The sequence below is a fragment of the Pelobates fuscus genome, chromosome 6, assembly GCF_036172605.1.
Source record: "Pelobates fuscus isolate aPelFus1 chromosome 6, aPelFus1.pri, whole genome shotgun sequence".
In the NCBI taxonomy this organism is placed as follows: Eukaryota; Metazoa; Chordata; class Amphibia; order Anura; family Pelobatidae; genus Pelobates; species Pelobates fuscus.
The window spans coordinates 244,414,339-244,434,441 of NC_086322.1; the positions used below are offsets into that span (position 1 = coordinate 244,414,339).

Genomic DNA, 20,103 nt, shown 5'->3' on the forward strand with positions numbered 1-20,103 from the left:
CAGCAACTGTACTTAACAAATATGGACATTGTGCCCACAAGTTGCATACATAAGTTTTACATTTGTGGTGCTATAAAGTGAAACATTTAAATCGTTTAAAGACATCTTTTCAGTACGAATACATTTCAGATTTCAAATCTAAGCTACACTTTAAACAAAATGCATTCAATATTGAGTATTAAGGATTTATAAAATGTTTCTGCTTCTACTCTCCCTTACTTTTTGCAGCGTTATCCCTCATAATGCAACGTCTTTTTGCAACTATTTTAAACATTTTTATGAAGTTCATTTAGCTGATTTAGATCGGTTGTGTGAATTTCCATGTACATCTACAAGTCTTGCAGAAATATAATCAGATTTATATTTTAGTACAATATAACACATTTGTTGCCGTTGATTAAAATGATATGTGTATGCTGGGCATGGAAGAAGCTCAGTCTGTCAAAGCATCATGGACAGTTCTGGACATTCGATAAAGGACATGGCATTCTTTTCCTACTTTGTCATACATCTCAATCACAACAATTTAATTCATGATGGCCCCTATTTCTTTGGTACTCGTGAGATACAGCATCCCAGAGCTCAATGCAAAGCACCTTGGTAGTACACGCCCATTGCAGGATACCCAGACTAGTATTAAAGATTCAAACAGATATGTGTAGATAAGGTATATGAAGCCTGTGATTCGACAGCACAAGTGTAGAGTTTATGTTAGGCGCTTTGTGATTTTGCCCAATACTGGATGTCACGTTTAGAGTGGTTAGAGTGGTTTAGAGTGGCTAGAGTGGTTCAGTGCTTTATAGGTGTGAATTAGTACCTTAAATTTACTCCTATAACATACATGAAGCCAATGTAAGGACTGGCAGAGGGGTGAGGTGTGAGAAACGACTAGAGAGGAAAATCAGTCTGGCAGCAGCGTTCATTATAGACTGTAGCGGTGCAGTATGGCTTTTGGGGAAGATCAGGAGAGGGTTACAATAATCCATGCGGGAAATTACTAGAGCATGGACAAGCTCATTGGTAGCATCTTGTGTAAGAAAGGGGCGGATGCGGGCTATGTTTTTAAGATGGAATCTACAGTATTTGGCAACATGCTGGATGAGCGGCTCAAAAGTGAGGCCAGAATCAAGTATGACACAAAGACAAGGTGCAAGGATGGACTGATGTGGGTAGCACAAACTTGAAGGAAGAGTGAGAGGAGTATCAGTATTAGGAGGAGGAAAGACAAGGAGCTCAGTTTTAGAGAGATTGAGTTTCAGAAAACGGGAGGACATCCAGTCAGAGATGGAAGAAAGGCAAGCAGTGACACGTTGCAGGACGGCAGGGGAGGGGTCCGGGGAGGAGAAATATAACTAAGTGTCATCAGCGTACAGGTCGTAGTGGAATCCAAAAGAGGTGATAAGTTTGCCAAGAGATGCAGTATAAAGAGAAAATAGAAGGGGACCAAGGACAGAGTGTCTTGGGGGACTCCAACCGAGACAGGGGAGGAGGTATCATTAGAAAAGGAGACACTGAATGAGCATTGGGAGAGAAGAGGAAAACCACGAGAGGACAGAGTCACAGAGACCAAGCGATTGAAGAGTTTGAAGAAGGAGAGCATGATCAACGGTGTCAAAGGCCACAGAGAGGTCATGCAATGCAACTGAGATGGTCACTAAAAATATTTGTATTCATTCCTCACACTAGTACCTAAACACAAATATATAGAAAGAAATGCATGTCTGAATTTGTCTACTGATCTCAAATGTTTACATTTAGAAGTGAATAAAATTACCTTTGCACTAGTAATAAGGCCATATGGAGAGAATTCCTTTCTGAGTCGTTCATCATCAATACCATCATCCAAATTTTTTACGTACAAATTTACCCCCTGCAAATGACCAAAGGAAATCATTAAAAAGGTTATTCCCAAAACACTTTATTTTCGAATAGTCAGAGTAACTCATTACAAAGTTAATTGAATGGAAACTCATTAACCAGTCAAAATCAATCAGCTAGAAAAAGTTCAAGTGTTTTTTCAGATTTAATTAAATGCATGCAACTTATCAAATGCACAAGTTTTTGGCGGTTCCAATGACAAGTCGGCCATCTTTTACATATATTTTTTATAATAATAATAAAAAAAAAGTTACCTGTGCACTATCCCAGCGAAAGCACACCTAACATTACAATTTAAATTAGTAAGTAATTCAAAAGAACTGTATATACACACACACACGTGTATTGTGACAGAAAGACATCACAATACAAAAAAGTGCAATTTTTCATTAAATTCTTGATGGTAAAATATGATTTCCAAGATATATATTATATATATATATAGATATCTATCTCTCTCCAGGTTTTGTTTTGAATTTATTTTCTTTTTAAAGCAGCCTGTGTTTCTCGCTAGTGCTACAGTAGTACAGCATGCACATTAAAAAGAGAATGTACTGCTTGGGCTTAGCCATTAAAGGAATTATCTATTGTTCGGAATGCAAAATTGTATTCCTATCATTATAGGTCCCTCTGTTCCCCCTTTCCCTTCAAGTCCCCTGCTCCGGAATATAATAGGTTAAATACCCTTTTATTTACATGACCAATTCCAGCGCTGATATCCCTCAGCGCTGCGTCAGCGCTCTGCCTCCTCAGACGTCATGATGGGGGGGGACCTAATCCGCATGTGCAGGACTAAGGGGGGCAGGGACACTGCACCCAGACCACTTCAATGAGCTGAAGTGGCCTGGTTTCCTATAGTGTCCTTTTAAGAACACAAGTTGTGCTAAATTCAAATGTATCAATTTAAAACATTAAAGGGACACTATAGTCACCAGAACTACAGCTCAATGTTTTGGTGAGTATAGTCAGTCTCTGTAGGCTTTTTCAGTAAACACCGTCTTTTCACAGAAAATACAGTGTTTACTTTGCTCCTAGGGACACCTCCAGTGGCCACTCCTCAGAGGTGCTTCCTGGGGCTCCTCTGCATGGAGACGCTCAATTTTTCTCATAGATATGAGGAGATGCTGACTGGCCTGTTTATTTGTCCTGTGCAATGTTTAAAATAAAAATAAATGGTCAACCAGCAGGGGGCAGTTTTCAAGGATACCATAAAACAGTTGTGCTTAGTTGCAGAATTTACATCACACAGCATTCCCCCCTTCCAGGTGTACAGCAGTGATTTTCACCTGGTATCTGTTGATTCTTTCCTGTTTGATTTGTTCAAATTTGCGTTTTAATTCACTTTGACGTTCCACTCTCTTCTGAGCTCTTCCTACATAAAGAATTCTTCCATTTAATTCTTTCCCATTCATTTCAGAAACTGCCTGCATATAATAAATTATGCATGAATAAGTAAAGCTAACCTAAAATAAAAAGCTGCTTTATGAGAAGCAGATTGCACAACAATATAAATATTCTTCACTATTGGATATATGAAAAGTAGACAGTAGATGAAAAGAATTATTAAATTATATAACAATATATGTAAAAATTCTAAATCACTTTGGTAAAGTGAGACATGAGAAAATGACACATAGGTCTAACAAACCATATAAAAATTTCAACTGTAAAATCTGGAAAGGTCAGGTTCTCTCTTATTTGGCATTGTAACCTCACAATAGGCAAAGGTATACATTGTTAGTGTGAGCTAAACTGGGGGGGAGGGGGAAGGGGGAGAGTGGGTACCCATTTAATCATAGTGGTGTATAACAGATTTGCAGTGAACCTGTCATGACAGAAGTCAGCAGTTTTCTAACCATCTTGCTTGACTCATAAAAGAATTCACATTTAACGTTTTTCCATTACCGCTGTCTCCTGTTGAGACCATCATTTCCATTTCAGTTGGCTTTACAATTGCTGTAAGATGCATCTCTCCTGCATACACCTGCTTGGGAAGCACAGACTTCAAAATATATGTTGGCTCTGCGTAAATAAAACTAATCTGTTCTCTCTTCATTCTCAGAATTCCTGTCAAAAGCTGCAATTAATTCTGGCTGTTTCTCTACTCTCTCTGTGCTTGATGCCGGAGCTGCTCTGACACTCAGCATGGCCCTCCCCCTAATTCCCCTTGCAGGCATTGCTTAGGATGAATTCAAGCAGGAGGTACACTTATCTCTGTGGAAAATCGACAAAAACTAAACTGATCATATACTGTAACTAAACCATCATTATTTTTGACAACATTAGGGGTTTAAAAAAACAAAACAAAAAAACAACAACCTAAATCTGTGAGCTTTGAAGTTGCTGGTTAGTAGATAAGAGAGTGCGCTGGATCTTGTGTAATATATATGAAAAACAAAGAATCTCGCACTCCATCAAATATAATTTTACAACATGACAGGAGGCTTCGTATTTTGCATAATCTCTCTCTCTACTAGCTCCACACAGCAGCAAAGAAACACAGAAAAAAGAACCAATTATAAGAGAGTAGGATGTACATAAGGCACAGTAACCTCATCACTTCCTCTTTCTTTGCTGCTCCGTCAAGCAGATAGGTCAGAGTATTACTCTTCTCCATTACTGTATTTATATTGCCTCTTTGGGACTGTTTTTGGAATTGTATTTCCATGGGCTTTGCCATTTGTTTTGCTGTGCTTCTTTCTTTTCTATGGGCATCTGGAGTTTTTTTTTTTATTGTTTTGACATTTTACCTTAATCTGGGTGCTTGACTCCTCCCCTCCTTTCTTTCCCTTCTCTGGATCTTTTACTTTTTTGGGGCCTTCCTGGGGCTTCAACCCTACCCCTCTGTGGGTTCCGACGACCCCGGATCGTTGCTCCCCTTCCCTCAATTTTTTTTTTTGTAATCCCAGATCGATTGCGACCTCTGTATGGAATTTTCAGCACTCCCTGCTTAACCCCTTAAGGACCAAACTTCTGGAATAAAAGGGAATCATGACATGTCACACATGTCACGTGTCCTTAAGGGGTTAAAGGAATTTCTCCCTCGACAGCAAATGTAATTGTTGGAGAACTGATTGATGAGCTCTATCAGGGCTGTGGCCAGCACTTAAGAGTTCATACCCTGTGCACCTGGGGTGAGGCCCCTACTATATGTACGCCACACTATACTGCTGAAGGAAGACATACAGTGACCGCCTCTGTTAACCGCCGGACAGGATTTTCAACACTTTCTTTTGACGGAATATCTCCATCGACAGTGAGCCATTGTGGAGAACTGGTTTATGCTCTATACAAGGGCCATGACTAGCACTTAAGGGTTCATACCCTGTGCACCCGGGTTGAAGCCCCCACTATATGTGCGCTGCACTGGAATGCTGAATGAAGGCTTGCTGTTGCAGCCTGGGTCAACTACTGGACATGATTCCAACACTGTCTGCCTCAAGGCATATCTCCCTTGCCAGTGAATTAATTGTGGAAGAACTGATGGACGCTCTCTATCAGGGCTGTGGCCAGCACTTAAAGGAACACAAACCTGTATTCCTGACCCTATAGTGTTAAAACTACCATCTAGCCCCCCTGGGCCCCTCATGCCTCCCTAAATATAGCAAAATCTTACTTGTATTCAAGCCTGAAGTTATAGCTCTGCATGCTGTTTGTCTCAGAATAGCAAGCTGTCTGCTGACATCATCAGAAGTGGTGACCTGATCCAATCACAGTGCTTTTCCATAGGATTGGCTGAGACTGAAAAGGAGGCAGATCAGGGGCATAGCCAGCATGATTCAAACACAACCCTGGCCAATCAGCATCTCCTCATGAAATTAATCGAATCAATGAATCTCTATGAGGAAAGTTCAGTGTCTGCATGCAGAGGGAGGAGACACTGAATGTTTGGATGCATTTTAGGCAGCCATGACCCAGGAAGGACCTCTAACAGTTATCTGAGAAGTGGCCAGTGAAGTTCTCACTAGGCTGTAATGTAAACACTGCATTTCCTCTGAAAAGACAGTGTTTAAAGCAAAAAGCCTGAAGGTAATGATTCTGCTCACCAGAACAAATTCAATAATCTGTAGTTGCTCTGGTGACTATATAGTGTCCCTTTAAGGGTTCATACCCTGTGCTCCTATGGTGCGGCCGTACTATAAGTGTGCGGCACTGTGCTGCTGATGGAGGCATGCTGTTGCAACCTCTATTTACTGGGTGAGCCCCAGTCTATTTTATTTGGCCACTGTTCAGAGTACAACCTTGCAGGGGTTTCTGGGAACACCACCTACTACTATGCTAGGCTGATATGTTTGCCCTGCATCCTGAGACTGCCTACTGGTTTGTGCCTTCTACAAGGGTATCCCATATCACCATAAAACTACCTATTTCTTTCTGGAGGATCCTCTGGTAACTAAAATGACTGCGCCTCGCAGGCTTATCAGTCAATGGCTGTAAAACCTACACATTTTTCACCCACGTTCAACAGACTGGTTCCCTCTCTATTGCCTGGCTACTTTATACACCTGTGGCTTCGTAGCCCCTTGATAAGATATCTGTAAACGCTTGGGGTCTGACGACCCATGCTATTCCCTCCCAGATGGAGTGGCACAGATAGCTACGTTTGAACAGCGCATGATGCCCTTCATGGCTCTGAGAGACCGCAATTCCACAAGGGAGCCAGGAGAGGTTTCAGGGACACCCAAGACTAACTGCTGGACTATCGACCCTATCATGGGTAAAATACTGGAAAATGTCAACACAGTCCTGGAATAGGCTCCCGATATTCGTGAATGGGCTCAGATGTGTCCGTTCAGTCAGAAACCACAGTGTTCGCCTCTCTTATGGGAAGCGCATAGCAGCACTCCTCCGTGTTGACGGATGGTTGGCAGATCTGGCAGCCAAATCATTGGCACACTTTTCCAGAGGGAACTTATTACACACACTTATGGTCCCGCTATCCTCGTCCAGAATCACACCTCCAGGAGGAAGGTGTTATGTGGTAACCTCCCTACGGGGTGTTCTTCGGGACCGGCTGACAGCGGGGCTTTGTCACCAACCACTTCTGGGCATCTGACCACGTACCTCGCTATCACTAACTATTACTCAGGAGGAGCATAAGTCAACCTCTGGTGGTCCAGACGATCGAACAGAGAACACAGAATGCGCTAGATAAGTTTTTTCCTCAGGTTAATATCTCTTAGGTACCATCGACTGTACTTTCTACTCTGCCTACAGGAGTTTCCATCGTATCTAGGCGGAAGGCATTCAAACCTAATAAGGAACCTTTCGCATGGAGGACTGGCCTGACAAATTTGGATATGAAAACACGTCATGGTGATCCTTTTTCCATCCCCCTTGACAACGTTATCTAGGTCCCATGTGACACGATCAACCTCGGCTCTTCACCTGACCCCTCAACTCGGATCCTTGGGGGGCTTAACCCCTTAAGGACCAAGCTTCTGGAATAAAAGGGAATCATGACATGTCTCACATGTCATGTGTCCTTAAGGGGTTAGTGAAGCTTATAAAACCAGTGATCAATTGCATATAGGGAATACGTGGGATTCTCTTCCTGGACAATCTTCTGCGGGCGATTCAGGGAACTCAAAACTGCACCAACACTCTAGATTCTCCGTGGTCCGGCTGGAATTGTCGTGTTTCATTCTGGATGATCCGCTTCTTAGGATTCGTAAGCTACTTCGCTCCTTGCACGCAGATGTTTTTCCCTTCATAGGTCTCCTCTATCCTCAAGGAATTTATACACGGTCCTTCACTGCAACACCATAACCATACATACACTCGCCCGGATCATGAGATACTGCCCTACTCCATCTGGGCCATCTTCCCAGACTCGGTACGTTACCAGGACAGGCAGTATTTTCCCTCCCTACTTCGCTAACCCACCCTGGTTATTTTCTATGTATGTATCACAGGTATAAGGTAGGTTTGTCTCCCAATGTTTTGTGCTTACATTGATAAGCACAAGCTTTCATCAGGACAGTGGGATCATATAAATACAGCCAACAGATATTTAGATATATCCATATCAAAGCCCTTTCACGAAAAGAAAGATCAGAAGAGATCATGTGCCTCTGAGGTGATGTGGCTAATTCCTAGATGAGTCCTGTATTGAAGAACTTATTAATTTAAATGATGACCCAATTAGAAATAGACCAGGAAAAAAGGCATCCCAACTCTGTAAAGGTAGCCAAGGATATACGTTTTCTATGGCTTTCAGATGGGTATTAATTACTGCAGTTGAAAAAAACCTTCTATTTAAGCCCTTATTTACAATATCAAAACCTTCAGAATGAGGAACGTAGCACTGGACCTGATAGAGGGAAGAACTCTTTTGGGAAATCCCATGGAGGTACTGAAGATAAGCAGAAATGGAAACCATGGACTGGGTACCAATATGGAATGGTCAGGATAATTTATATTGGCTCTTGCAAACTATGAAGAGAACTGTTGGATGTTAAGAGTGTCCCTTTCCTGAACAGATTTGATTTTGGAGAAAAGTTCTTTAAACCCAGTGGATGTGTTCATAGTTATCACTGTCCAAGGGATCTCTATAGGAAAGTTAACCTCCTCCCTTGTGACATCTAATCAGACCTATGGCAGAGGACCTGGATACAAAACGCTCTCTGCTGAGGTAATATGACAGTACTTACTTGATAAGTCTTACTGAACTTTATGAAGAGAGCTGTACCATGCATTGGGACCCTGTTCCCAGCTATACCATGAACTAGGAGGAAGCAAGGTGACTTCAGCAGACATTGATCTTTCACCATAAGAAATACAAATAAAAGTGTCCATCCACTGCAATCTAAGAAACATCTGGTGATGTGGGGGTAATGGATACATGGGAATAAGCATCCTGCAAATCTATAGACATCATTCAATGTACTAGGAATACTACCTTTATGATGAATGTTCAAGAATCCCGTAAACTAGAATGGACCTCCATCCAACTGTTACAAACAGAATCTGTGTGTCCTAGCTGTTTTTAAAGTTTCTCACAAGAGCTCTCTCTAATTGAAGGGAAGCCATGAAATTTACAAAGCATCTATTTTTCCCTTTTCTCTTCCTCTGGTAGAATAATGACCACTTCTCAAGGTTGAGACCTACCATACTCTCTTCCTTGGTCCTGAAAGGAAGCTAATGAGAGTCCTTGGATCAAAAGGGTCTCCTGAACCTTAGGTCTTGAAGATAAGCTTTACTGCCCTCTGCCGTTCTCTTGATCTAATTATTTAGGAGGATGCATCCGCGGACCAAGTACTAAGCCAAAGAGCCCGGCTAGAAGACACAGAGAAAGTCTTTTCTAGAATAGAATGCAACCTACGTAGGCTTCTTATGAAACAAAAAACAAAGTATATACACTAGAGATGTACACGTATACTGTGGATAGCCCCAGGAGAACTTCACAACCACCTATGAAAACGTATAACAAACAAACAAAAGTGGAAACCACCCAGAATACGTATAAGTATAAAAATAGAAAAGGGGACAACCTGATGTAAATCAAATGTCCTTGAATCGAATCTATGAAAAAATTGAAATAGCTTGCATAGCGTAAAAAAGTATATATAAATAGTGGATATAAGTGAGATTGGAAATACACTCACAAACAAACGATAATTCAGGCCTTTCACCCTCTCAGGGGTTATATGATGAGTGTAGGTATCCTCCGACACGATATATGTAAATGTAAAAAATGCAATATAGTGAAGTATGTTTAGAAATATACAAAATCACATTTATTCATTGCACTTACAAAATAGCAGCATAAAAAGACATCTCTCCATATACATATGGAACTCCTGGTAGTGGTAGTAGAGTGTCCACAGTGGAGGTCCAAGACCAATAGAAGAAATGCAGGATCCAAACAAATAAATAAAAACAATAAGCATGTATAAAAGTTCGGTTGTATCTGGTTACATCCAACGCGTTTCGTCCTGTCAGATGTCGGACTTCTTCAGGGATAACCTCGGGTCCATCTCTGATGGTATATATATCCTCATAAGCAATTTTCGGAATCCGATACACATGAAAATAAAACTTGCGTTTCACTGGTGAAACGCAATAATCGGGCGCGAAATCCATAGAGCCTCTCAAACAGTTGCGGGTTGTGGTGCACATGCGCGTAAAAACGCGCATGCGTCAACTCAAAAGACCGTAACCTACAAGGGACAAAAAACAGAACGGCGAAAATATCGCCTGAGCAAATGACCGTGCAAGTTCTATCAATAAAGATCTAAGTATAGTGGCAAAATGAATACCCCATATTGTAGATATGTATAGCATGTACACACATATATATCTCGATGCAACTAATGCATATAAAGAATATTACAAAGAATATATATATAAGTGTGTATCCAAGAACTGCATATACAACTATAAATGGGGACTAGTTTAGAGTCTGACTTAGTGTATACAATACAGTTAAAGGCATATTAACCCTCATATAGGTGGAATTCATATATTACATAAAAAAATGCAAAATGAATGGAATCAAGTATTGAAATACTATATGTAGATCAAAAAATGAAATAATAATGAAATAATAAAGATACACATGTTATAATATTACATAAGAATTATGTTACATGAAAATAACTACATAAAAAGTATTTACATAAAGAGGAGAACATAACCTTGTATTTAAACATTCCCAAAGAGAGCGCATGAAGAAAACTTGATTAGATAAGACCTTGTAAATCAATTTCTTGATTAAGCCCCAGATTTAAAGTTTTTAGGTTGAAAATCCACAGAGCCTCTTTTCTAACTAACTCCTGTTGCTTATCACCACCTCTCCACCCTAATTGGACTGAATCTATTCCAAAGACTTGTAGGGTGTTCCAAGAAAATAAAGAACAAGAATTGCAGTGTCTTGTCCGTATATTATTATAATGTTCTAATATTCAGATGAATTTAAATACATCTATAACCCGAACTGCAAAGTGGCAGTTTTTTATTTTTTGCCAAAAATCCACAAGAACACAAAAAAAAACCCAGGCCGCCCTATTATCAGCGGAATTAACTCCTTGACATGTAATCTATCAGAGTACGTGGATTTATTTTTGCAGCCATATGTCCCATTACATAACACCTTTATTAAAGATACTAGACATATTTTACAAGACTTACAATCTATAGAGTGGAAACCTTCCTATCTTTTGGCCACAGCAGATATCACAGCTTTATATTCCAACATTCCCCATGCCAAGGGGATTTCTTGTATTCAAGATACTCTAAAATCACAACAAGTTCTAGAGGATACCCAGATTGAGTTTTTGGTGAACTGTATTCAATTCGTACTCACCAAAAACTTTTTCTGGTTTAATGGACAGTTCTTTCTTCAGCGATGCGGCGTCGCCATGGGTACTAAATTCGCCCCTAGCTTCGCCAACTTGTATGTATCCCATTGGGAACGTCAGCACATCAAGTTGGCGGACCATGATGGGGGTGGTTTGGTCCTGTGGCGGCGCTTCATCGATGATGTTTTGATCATCTGGGACGGTCCTCTGGAAGGCCTTAATTCTTTTTTGGTGCAAGTTAATAATAATGAGTATAATTTGAAATTTACTTCAGTATCCAGTAATTCAAGTATAAATTTCTTAGATTTAACTATATATGTAGAAAACAACCAGCTAAAAACCAAGACGTACTTTAAGCCCACTGATTGCAATACAGCGATTGAATATTCCAGTACTCATTATCCTTCCTGGCTTTCGAATATTCCTAAGAGCCAATTCACCCAGCTCAGAAGGAATTGTACAGATAACCACATGTTTTTGGAACAGTCTAAAATTATTCAACAAAGATATGCAGAAAAAGGCTACAATATCCAAAAAATGGAGACATCTAAAACTGAAATATTAAATTCTGATAGGTCATCGTTTTTGACTAATAAAGACGAAGAGGGTTTGGAACCCCTAACGGTCGAGCAAAAATTAAAAAATAGATTCAAATGGAGTAATAAAAATAAAAATAAAGATAAATATAAAAATACCAATAACAAATTCGAATTTGCGTTTGTCACACAATATACCGTATATACTCGAGTATAAGACGACCCGAATATAAGCCGAGGCCCCTAATTTTACCCCAAAAAACTGGGAAAACTTATTGACTCGAGTATAAGACTAAGGTGGAAAATGCAGCAGCTACTGGTAAATTTCTAAATAAAATTAGATCCTAAAAAAGTTATATTAACTGAATATTTATTTACAGTGTGTGTATATAATGAATGCAGTGTGTGTGTGTGTATGAATGCAGTGTGTATATGAATGCTGTGTGTGTATGCAGTGTGTGTATGAATGCAGTGTGTATATAATGAATGGAGTGCAGTGCGTGTATATGAGTGCAGTGCGTGTATATGAGTGCAGTGTGTGTATAATGAATGCAGTGCAGTGTGTGTATGAGTGCAGTGTGTGTGTGAGTGCAGTGTGTATATAATGAATGCAGTGTGTATGTATGAATGCAGTGCAGTGTGTGTATATGAGTGCAGTGTGTGTGTATGAGTGCAGTGTGTATATAATGAGTGCAGTGTGTGTATATGAGTGCAGTGTGTATATAATGAATGCAGTGCAGTGTGTGTGCAGTGTGTATGCAGTGTGTATGCAGTGTGTGTATGAATGCAGTGTGTGTATATGAGTGCAGTGTGTGAGTGCAGTGTGTATATAATGAATTGAGTGCAGTGTGTGTATGAGTGCAGTGTGAATGCAGTGTGTGTATGTGTGTATGTATGCAGTGTGTGTGAGTGCAGTGTGTGTGTGTGTGTGTGTGTGTGAGTGCAGAGCATTGGTGGGGGTGGGCATTTTATTAATTATTATTGTAATATATATATTTTTTTTAATGTTATTATTTATTTATTTATTTATTATTATTATTTTTTTTTTCGTCCCCCCTCCCTGCTTGTTAGCTGGCCAGGGAGGGGGGCTCTCACTCCCTGGTGGTCCAGTGGATGGGCTGTAGGAGGGGGGCTGTCAGGAAGCTGTAACTTACCTTCACCGCAGCTCCTGTCAGCTCCCTTCTCTCTCCTCCGTCCGTACAGCTCCCAGGTCAGCTTCCTCTGCAACTCTCGCGGCCGCGCGGAGCGTTGCCACGGTAACCCGTGGCAACGCTCTGACCCCGCGGCACTCGCGAGATTTGCAGAGGGAGCTGACCTGGGAGCTGTACGGACGGAGGAGAGAGAAGGGAGCTGACAGGAGCTGCGGTGAAGGTAAGTTACAGCTTCCTGACAGCCCCCGGTCCTTGTCTGTATTATGGCAATGAAAATTGCCATAATACAGACAACTGACTCGAGTATAAGACGAGTGAGTGTTTTTCAGCACAAAAAATGTGCTGAAAAACTCGTCTTATACTCGAGTATATACGGTAACTCCCAAGCGAGACAGGTGGAAAAAATCCTTAAAAAACATTGGTACATCCTAAAGAGAGATGAGATCCTAAAAGATGTACTACCGGATTTTCCCACAGTAATCTATAAAAAATCAAGCAATTTAAAGAATAAACTGGCACCTAGTTTATTACCTATAACTCCCACTTGCAACAACTTTCTGAAGGTCCAAATACAAGGGTTCTACAGCTGTGGCCATTGCTCTACATGTACACATTTAAAAAGGAAAATTCATGATTTTATGGGTACATATACGAAAAAAACATATAAAATAAAGAATCATATTCATTGTTCTTCTTCTTTTGTAGTTTATCTATTGCAATGTGGCTGTGGGGCCCAATACGTGGGCCGCACGTCCAGAAAACTACACACCCGAATATTAGAACATTATAATAATATACGGAAAAATAAAATTGATCACAGTGTACCAAGACACTGCAATTCTTGTTCTTTATTTTCTTGGAACACCCTACAAGTCTTTGGAATAGATTCAGTCCAATTAGGGTGGAGAGGTGGTGATAAGCAACAGGAGTTAGTTAGAAAAGAGGCTCTGTGGATTTTCAACCTAAAAACTTTAAATCTGGGGCTTAATCAAGAAATTGATTTACAAGGTCTTATCTAATCAAGTTTTCTTCATGCGCTCTCTTTGGGAATGTTTAAATACAAGGTTATGTTCTCCTCTTTATGTAAATACTTTTTATGTAGTTATTTTCATGTAACATAATTCTTATGTAATATTATAACATGTGTATCTTTATTATTTCATTATTATTTCATTTTTTGATCTACATATAGTATTTCAATACTTGATTCCATTCATTTTGCATTTTTTTATGTAATATATGAATTCCACCTATATGAGGGTTAATATGCCTTTAACTGTATTGTATACACTAAGTCAGACTCTAAACTAGTCCCCATTTATAGTTGTATATGCAGTTCTTGGATACACACTTATATATATATTCTTTGTAATATTCTTTATATGCATTAGTTGCATCGAGATATATATGTGTGTACATGCTATACATATCTACAATATGGGGTATTAATTTTGCCACTATACTTAGATCTTTATTGATAGAACTTGCACGGTCATTTGCTCAGGCGATATTTTCGCCGTTCTCTGTTTTTTGTCCCTTGTAGGTTACGGTCTTTTGAGTTGACGCATGCGCGTTTTTACGCGCATGTGCACCACAACCCGCAACTGTTTGAGAGGCTCTATGGATTTCGCGCCCGATTATTGCGTTTCACCAGTGAAACGCAAGTTTTATTTTCATGTGTATCGGATTCCGAAAATTGCTTATGAGGATATATATACCATCAGAGATGGACCCGAGGTTATCCCTGAAGAAGTCCGACATCTGACAGGACAAAACGCGTTGGATGTAACCAGATACAACCGAACTTTTATACATGCTTATTGTTTTTATTTATTTGTTTGGATCCTGCATTTCTTCTATTGGTCTTGGACCTCCACTGTGGACACTCTACTACCACTACCAGGAGTTCCATATGTATATGGAGAGATGTCTTTTTATGCTGCTATTTTGTAAGTGCAATGAATAAATGTGATTTTGTATATTTCTAAACATACTTCACTATATTGCATTTTTTACATTTACATATATCGTGTCGGAGGATACCTACACTCATCATATAACCCCTGAGAGGGTGAAAGGCCTGAATTATCGTTTGTTTGTGAGTGTATTTCCAATCTCACTTATATCCACTATTTATATATACTTTTTTACGCTATGCAAGCTATTTCAATTTTTTCATAGATTCGATTCAAGGACATTTGATTTACATCAGGTTGTCCCCTTTTCTATTTTTATACTTATACGTATTCTGGGTGGTTTCCACTTTTGTTTGTTTGTTATACGTAGGCTTCTTAGCTGAAGACTATTTCCAGCTTAATGACTTGTAAATTGTCAACAAAGGAAAATTATCTTGGATATGCTCCTCCAAATTATCCATACAAATATTAGATTTAGGTAAGAGCTTACAGCAAGATGAAAGCCTGTGCCAGCTGTCACATTGGCTTTAGAGAGGATCAATATCATCTATACTCCATGTAGTCTCAGAGAGATACCACATTGTTTACAGGCAGAGTGGAACATTTAGCCAGTCTAAGTACTGCATCGTCCACTTAGGAGCAGAGTCCCAGGTACAAGTGCCTGAAATCCCAATAGATGAAGACATACTTCCTTGAGTTGAAACCTTGTCTTAGTGTAGAACCATTCCTCCATTAAGGATCTTAATGGTACTGGAAACTAGAAAAGATGCTCTGCACCCTCTGACATCTGAAAATAAAGGCTAGAGGTAAAAGGCTAAACCGTAGCAGATCTTTTTCAGGCATAAGGACCTGCAGACTCTGGAAATCAAGTAGTCCAGGTGAGCAGATTGTGGAACTACTGAAATAGGCTGAATATCCTCATCAGATGATTCCATATCTCTGAATCTATCCATCTCAATTCAAGTATTCATTCTGGGAATTGCCCAGAGAATCAGAGCTTCAACAGCTTTTATGACGTCTTGAGATACCTCCATAATATACAGCACAGAGGTAGATGGGCCTGTAGCCACTTTCAGACCGTCTGTGCATTGACTTTACTTTTACAAGGCTCTCTTATCATATATCTCACAAAGGATCCTTTAGGGTGACTTCCCTTGTATAAGCCGGAAGAGCATCCAGCTCAATCACCGGCTAAAAAGGACTGTCAGCTGCAGCATTAACTGCAGCACCCGCAGATGCCCTTCTTTTCTACTCTGGCACAAAACCCACGAACCCGAGGCTCTAAGGCCTACCGCGTGGGCGTACTGCTACGGGAACTTACCGGAGGACCCAGAGGCTGGAACATACAGGAGTACCCAGGTCTCCATGAGGAAGGTGAGATGGGGCGCATATAAACAGCCAATATAATAACAGCCAATATAAACCCCAGGACATCAGCCATATGCTGTTAGCTCCCTCCTCACAAGAGGCCCTGCCACCACGATCGGCCTCCCCAGCATCCTCTGTTGACAAGGACCAACTAGGCAGCCCACTCTTCAGCCCAAGCCAGTCGCCAACACACTCGACAGGGGACCACAACCCCGCCTCTAATAGGGACATACAAAATATGCTCGCAGGCTTGCAGCAAAGTTTTAAGAAGATGTGGGAGGCTGACCTAGATGTTTTAACTACCACAGAACAAGTGGTGGCAGCACGCACTCAGGCTAATGAGACAGGCCTCGCAGGACACAAGACCATCTTGCTCTAAGTGAAACAGTCCAACAGCTACAAACAGCGCAGGCCACAATAGCCAGACAGTGCAATGTAATGGACAATAGGGGCAGGAGAAAAACACAAAAATTAGAGGGGTCCCTGAGACGCTACCCGTAGAAGAACTGCCTCATTTCATCAGATGCCTGTGGGTTCAGTCTTACTGGCCAAGCAGGCAAAACAGTTCTTATTCAACGGAGTATACAGAATCGCCAAGTCACCGCAGGCACCCACCTCGGCGCCACATGACCTCATATTACGCTGCTGCACAGTGACAGACAAGTTGGGACTCCTGGCTACATTCCAGAGGAAGACCCCATACGACTTCTAGACATGCCATCTATCCCTCTTGCAGGACTTAAGTAGAGAGACACTCCTATGGCGTAAAACAATGCAGTCACTCACCGCACAATTGCAGGAAGCAGGGATTACCTACCGGTGCGTGACACCGAAGACCCTCTGGGTCTCCAAGGAGGGACGAAACAACAAGACCTCGAATCTCAACGTGGGCCCAACCCTGTTGGCTGCACTGGAACTACCTGACCAACCCGCAGCCGTTACTACTCGCCCTCAACCACTAAACAGGTAAGGCATGGATGTCTCCACTCCCAGAGGAAAACGAGGCGCCACGACTTGACTACAAGCTCACCGCTACTATGTTTTATTTAGCTATCAGGACACTGTTATTTTAATGGTTTGATTTTAGTCTTCTTTCAAATACCTCATATCTCATGTGGGCCAATTAACAAAGCCTAAACACTTGCCCATTAGGATATGAGAACACATATCTATGCTCCGGTGCACAATACCAGTCTGCCCATAAGTACCTCTGCAACTCAGCCGACCACCTTGCTAGACCACATACTCATACACAAGCTCCATTACCCTCAGACCCGAACAAACTAGCTGTGCTTTACATGAAACAGACACTAGCACCTAACCCAGCCCACACACACACAGGTTCCTCAGTACTATATACTAGGCAGAGTAACTCAGCGACTACCCATAGAAACAGATGGTCAATCACTCTCAAAACCACGGGGTGCCAACCACAGAAATACCGCAGTAGTGGAGCAAGTCATAAATATCGAGGACAACGCTGCTAGACCCTTTGTCCACCTAGCCTTGCCACCAGACCCTAACAGAGATGCTGGCAACCTCTGAGGGTTTCTCACTCTCAGTGATGATTCACCACTTTTCGTTAAAACATATTAGACCGGCCTAAGCATATAAGAAGGTGCAAACTGCATTTCTCTATGCCTGTGCATGTACCAAGTTGGAATGTTGAACACTTGGTCCTGGCTGTTGTGGCAATTCAAAGTATATGTTTTAATTCTTGCACTGAAAAATAAAGAATTAAAAAAAGAATTAGCAGCAAATGCTTACCGTTCAGATAAAAATTGATAAAGGGTAGAAGGGGTTATATCCATAGATATGCTCTGTATGTGCCTGCCCAGCCTGCAGAAATTAGGGTGATGGCATAACCTTGCTACCCCTCGAGTCACAAGTAAATCCATGGGAAAGTATAAGATAGCAGAGTTGTACTTTAACCCTTTCAGTGATGGAATGCTATCCAGTCTCACCAACTCTTTCAGCGATGGACTGTTAAGGTAATTAATTCTTGCAATCCATGTGCTCTGTATGTGCATGTCCAGTCTGCTATCCCTTGCTCACGGCGAGAAACAGGATGATGGCATAATCTTGCTACCCCTAGGGTCACAACAAGTAAGTCCATATGCTCTGTATGTGCATGCCCACCCTGCTACCCCCAGGGTCACTGCAGGAATTCTGGTGATGGCATGATCTTGCTACACCCAGGGTCACAGCAAGTAAAACCCCTGGTCACTAAAGTAGTATCTTCAGGGGTTTACCAGTGCACAGGGCAGTGTACTGAAGACTTCTAACACAGTAAAGGAGTTTAAGCATGCGTGGGATAGGCATAAGGCTATCCTAACTATAAGATAAGGCCAGGGACTAATGAAAGTATTTAGAAAACTGGGCAGGCTAGATGGGCCGAATGGTTCTTATCTGCAGTCACATTCTATGTTTCTATGTTTCCCAAGGAAGAGAGTCTGAACTCACTTGAGGCAGAAAGTAAAACACTCAGGTAAGCCAAAAAGAAAAATGCTCCGTTTCTCCTAGGGATGGGACAGGAACAAAAAGACTGAGGGTGGGAGGGATAGGAAGGGTTACTAATACCTTCTGTTTTAAGTAGGTTCCGGTCTAATTAGGGATAGGGAGGAGCTACCAACTGTTGTGCTGCCATGGATATGTCCAGGAAAAAATATATATATATAAGATTAGATTGTATTGTCATTTTAAATGAACACCACAATGCTGTGTGTTGGGGGGGGGGGGGGTTATTTTTTTTACCAAAAACATTGACATAAACTTCTGAAAAAAAATGGCCGCAAGATAAGGCACAATATGAGATATACTGGAGTCTACTTTCACAAATTGTAGGTCTGGGGTAAGTGAGATAATTTGAACAGTCAAAAAATAAAATAAAATAAAATAAAAAGACCATGTGATATATAAGGATATAGATATCTATTTATCTATCTATCTAGTGGATATTTGGTATGTACTTCTCTATCTATAAATATGACATGTATTCCTACTTACCATAATTTTCTATTTTGATTCATAGGCCATGACAACACAACAATGGTCCTTTCTCTACCTAATTAGACACGAACCTTATAAATAGAGTTATAGATACCCCCCTACTACCCCTCCCACCATCTGTCTTGATTCCAGAAATGGCTCCGGGCAGATTCTTTGTGCTGCCATGGCGTATGACCAGGAAAATAAAACTAAAGTAAATAGGAATACATTTTCTCTTTTCCTGCCAATATCAATGGCAGTCCAATGGGTAACACTTAAGCAATAACCAAGGTAGGGAGAAAAAACAGATACTCCAAATTATCAAGTGTAAGTGTATTAACAAAACCAAAGTTATAAACATACAGCAAGCAATTGAAAGATTTTACAAATAAGATTCAGAGAGAACACTCTTGCCAAAATTATAAAGTGGACCTGCATTGACTTCCGACATCAAGTGTATAATAAGAGAATTAAAGCCCATGTAGCTGCTCATTATAATCCGTTCACTTTAGCTGCCGCAGCGCAAGAGGATGAATGTGATCTGGTAGAATCAGCTTTTAGACCATCAGGAACCCCTGAGGCCTGGTATACCTGAATAATGGCAGAAAATCAATTTACTGATTGCTTCTTTAGAGGCTTGAAAACCTTTCCTAGCCCCATTAGGGAAAATTAATAGTCTTTGTTGCTTACTCTAATTAGACTCTCTAGTGATGTAATTCCTTAAACATTTCACCAAGTCAAGTGTTGAATGTCTTATATCTTCATTCTCCTCTTGCCGAATAGGATGCAAGGCTGGAAAGTATAATTTCCTTGTTAATATGAAACGTAAACAAATGCTTGTGAAGAAACTCAGGAACAATTCTAAGAATAACTATGTTTATGGAAGACTGTAAAGAGCTTGAATGCCTGAAGCTCCGATACTCTCTTACCAGAAGCCAAGGCCACCCGCAATGCTGTCTTGATG

The 20,103-nt window shown here is 40.8% G+C and overlaps 1 protein-coding gene across 1 annotated transcript in view; it reads right to left on the minus strand.

Moving 5' to 3' along the window:
• Positions 1–20,103, minus strand: part of LOC134566144 (embryonic polyadenylate-binding protein) — a 262,979-nt gene that overhangs the window by 68,709 nt on the left and 174,167 nt on the right. Inside the window, exons 7-8 of the mRNA XM_063425849.1 lie at positions 3,165–3,302; positions 1,775–1,870 (exon numbers count right to left, since the gene is read on the minus strand). Of these exons, the coding sequence (XP_063281919.1) occupies positions 1,775–1,870; positions 3,165–3,302 (234 nt within the window). The remainder of the gene's footprint in view (positions 1–1,774; positions 1,871–3,164; positions 3,303–20,103) is intronic.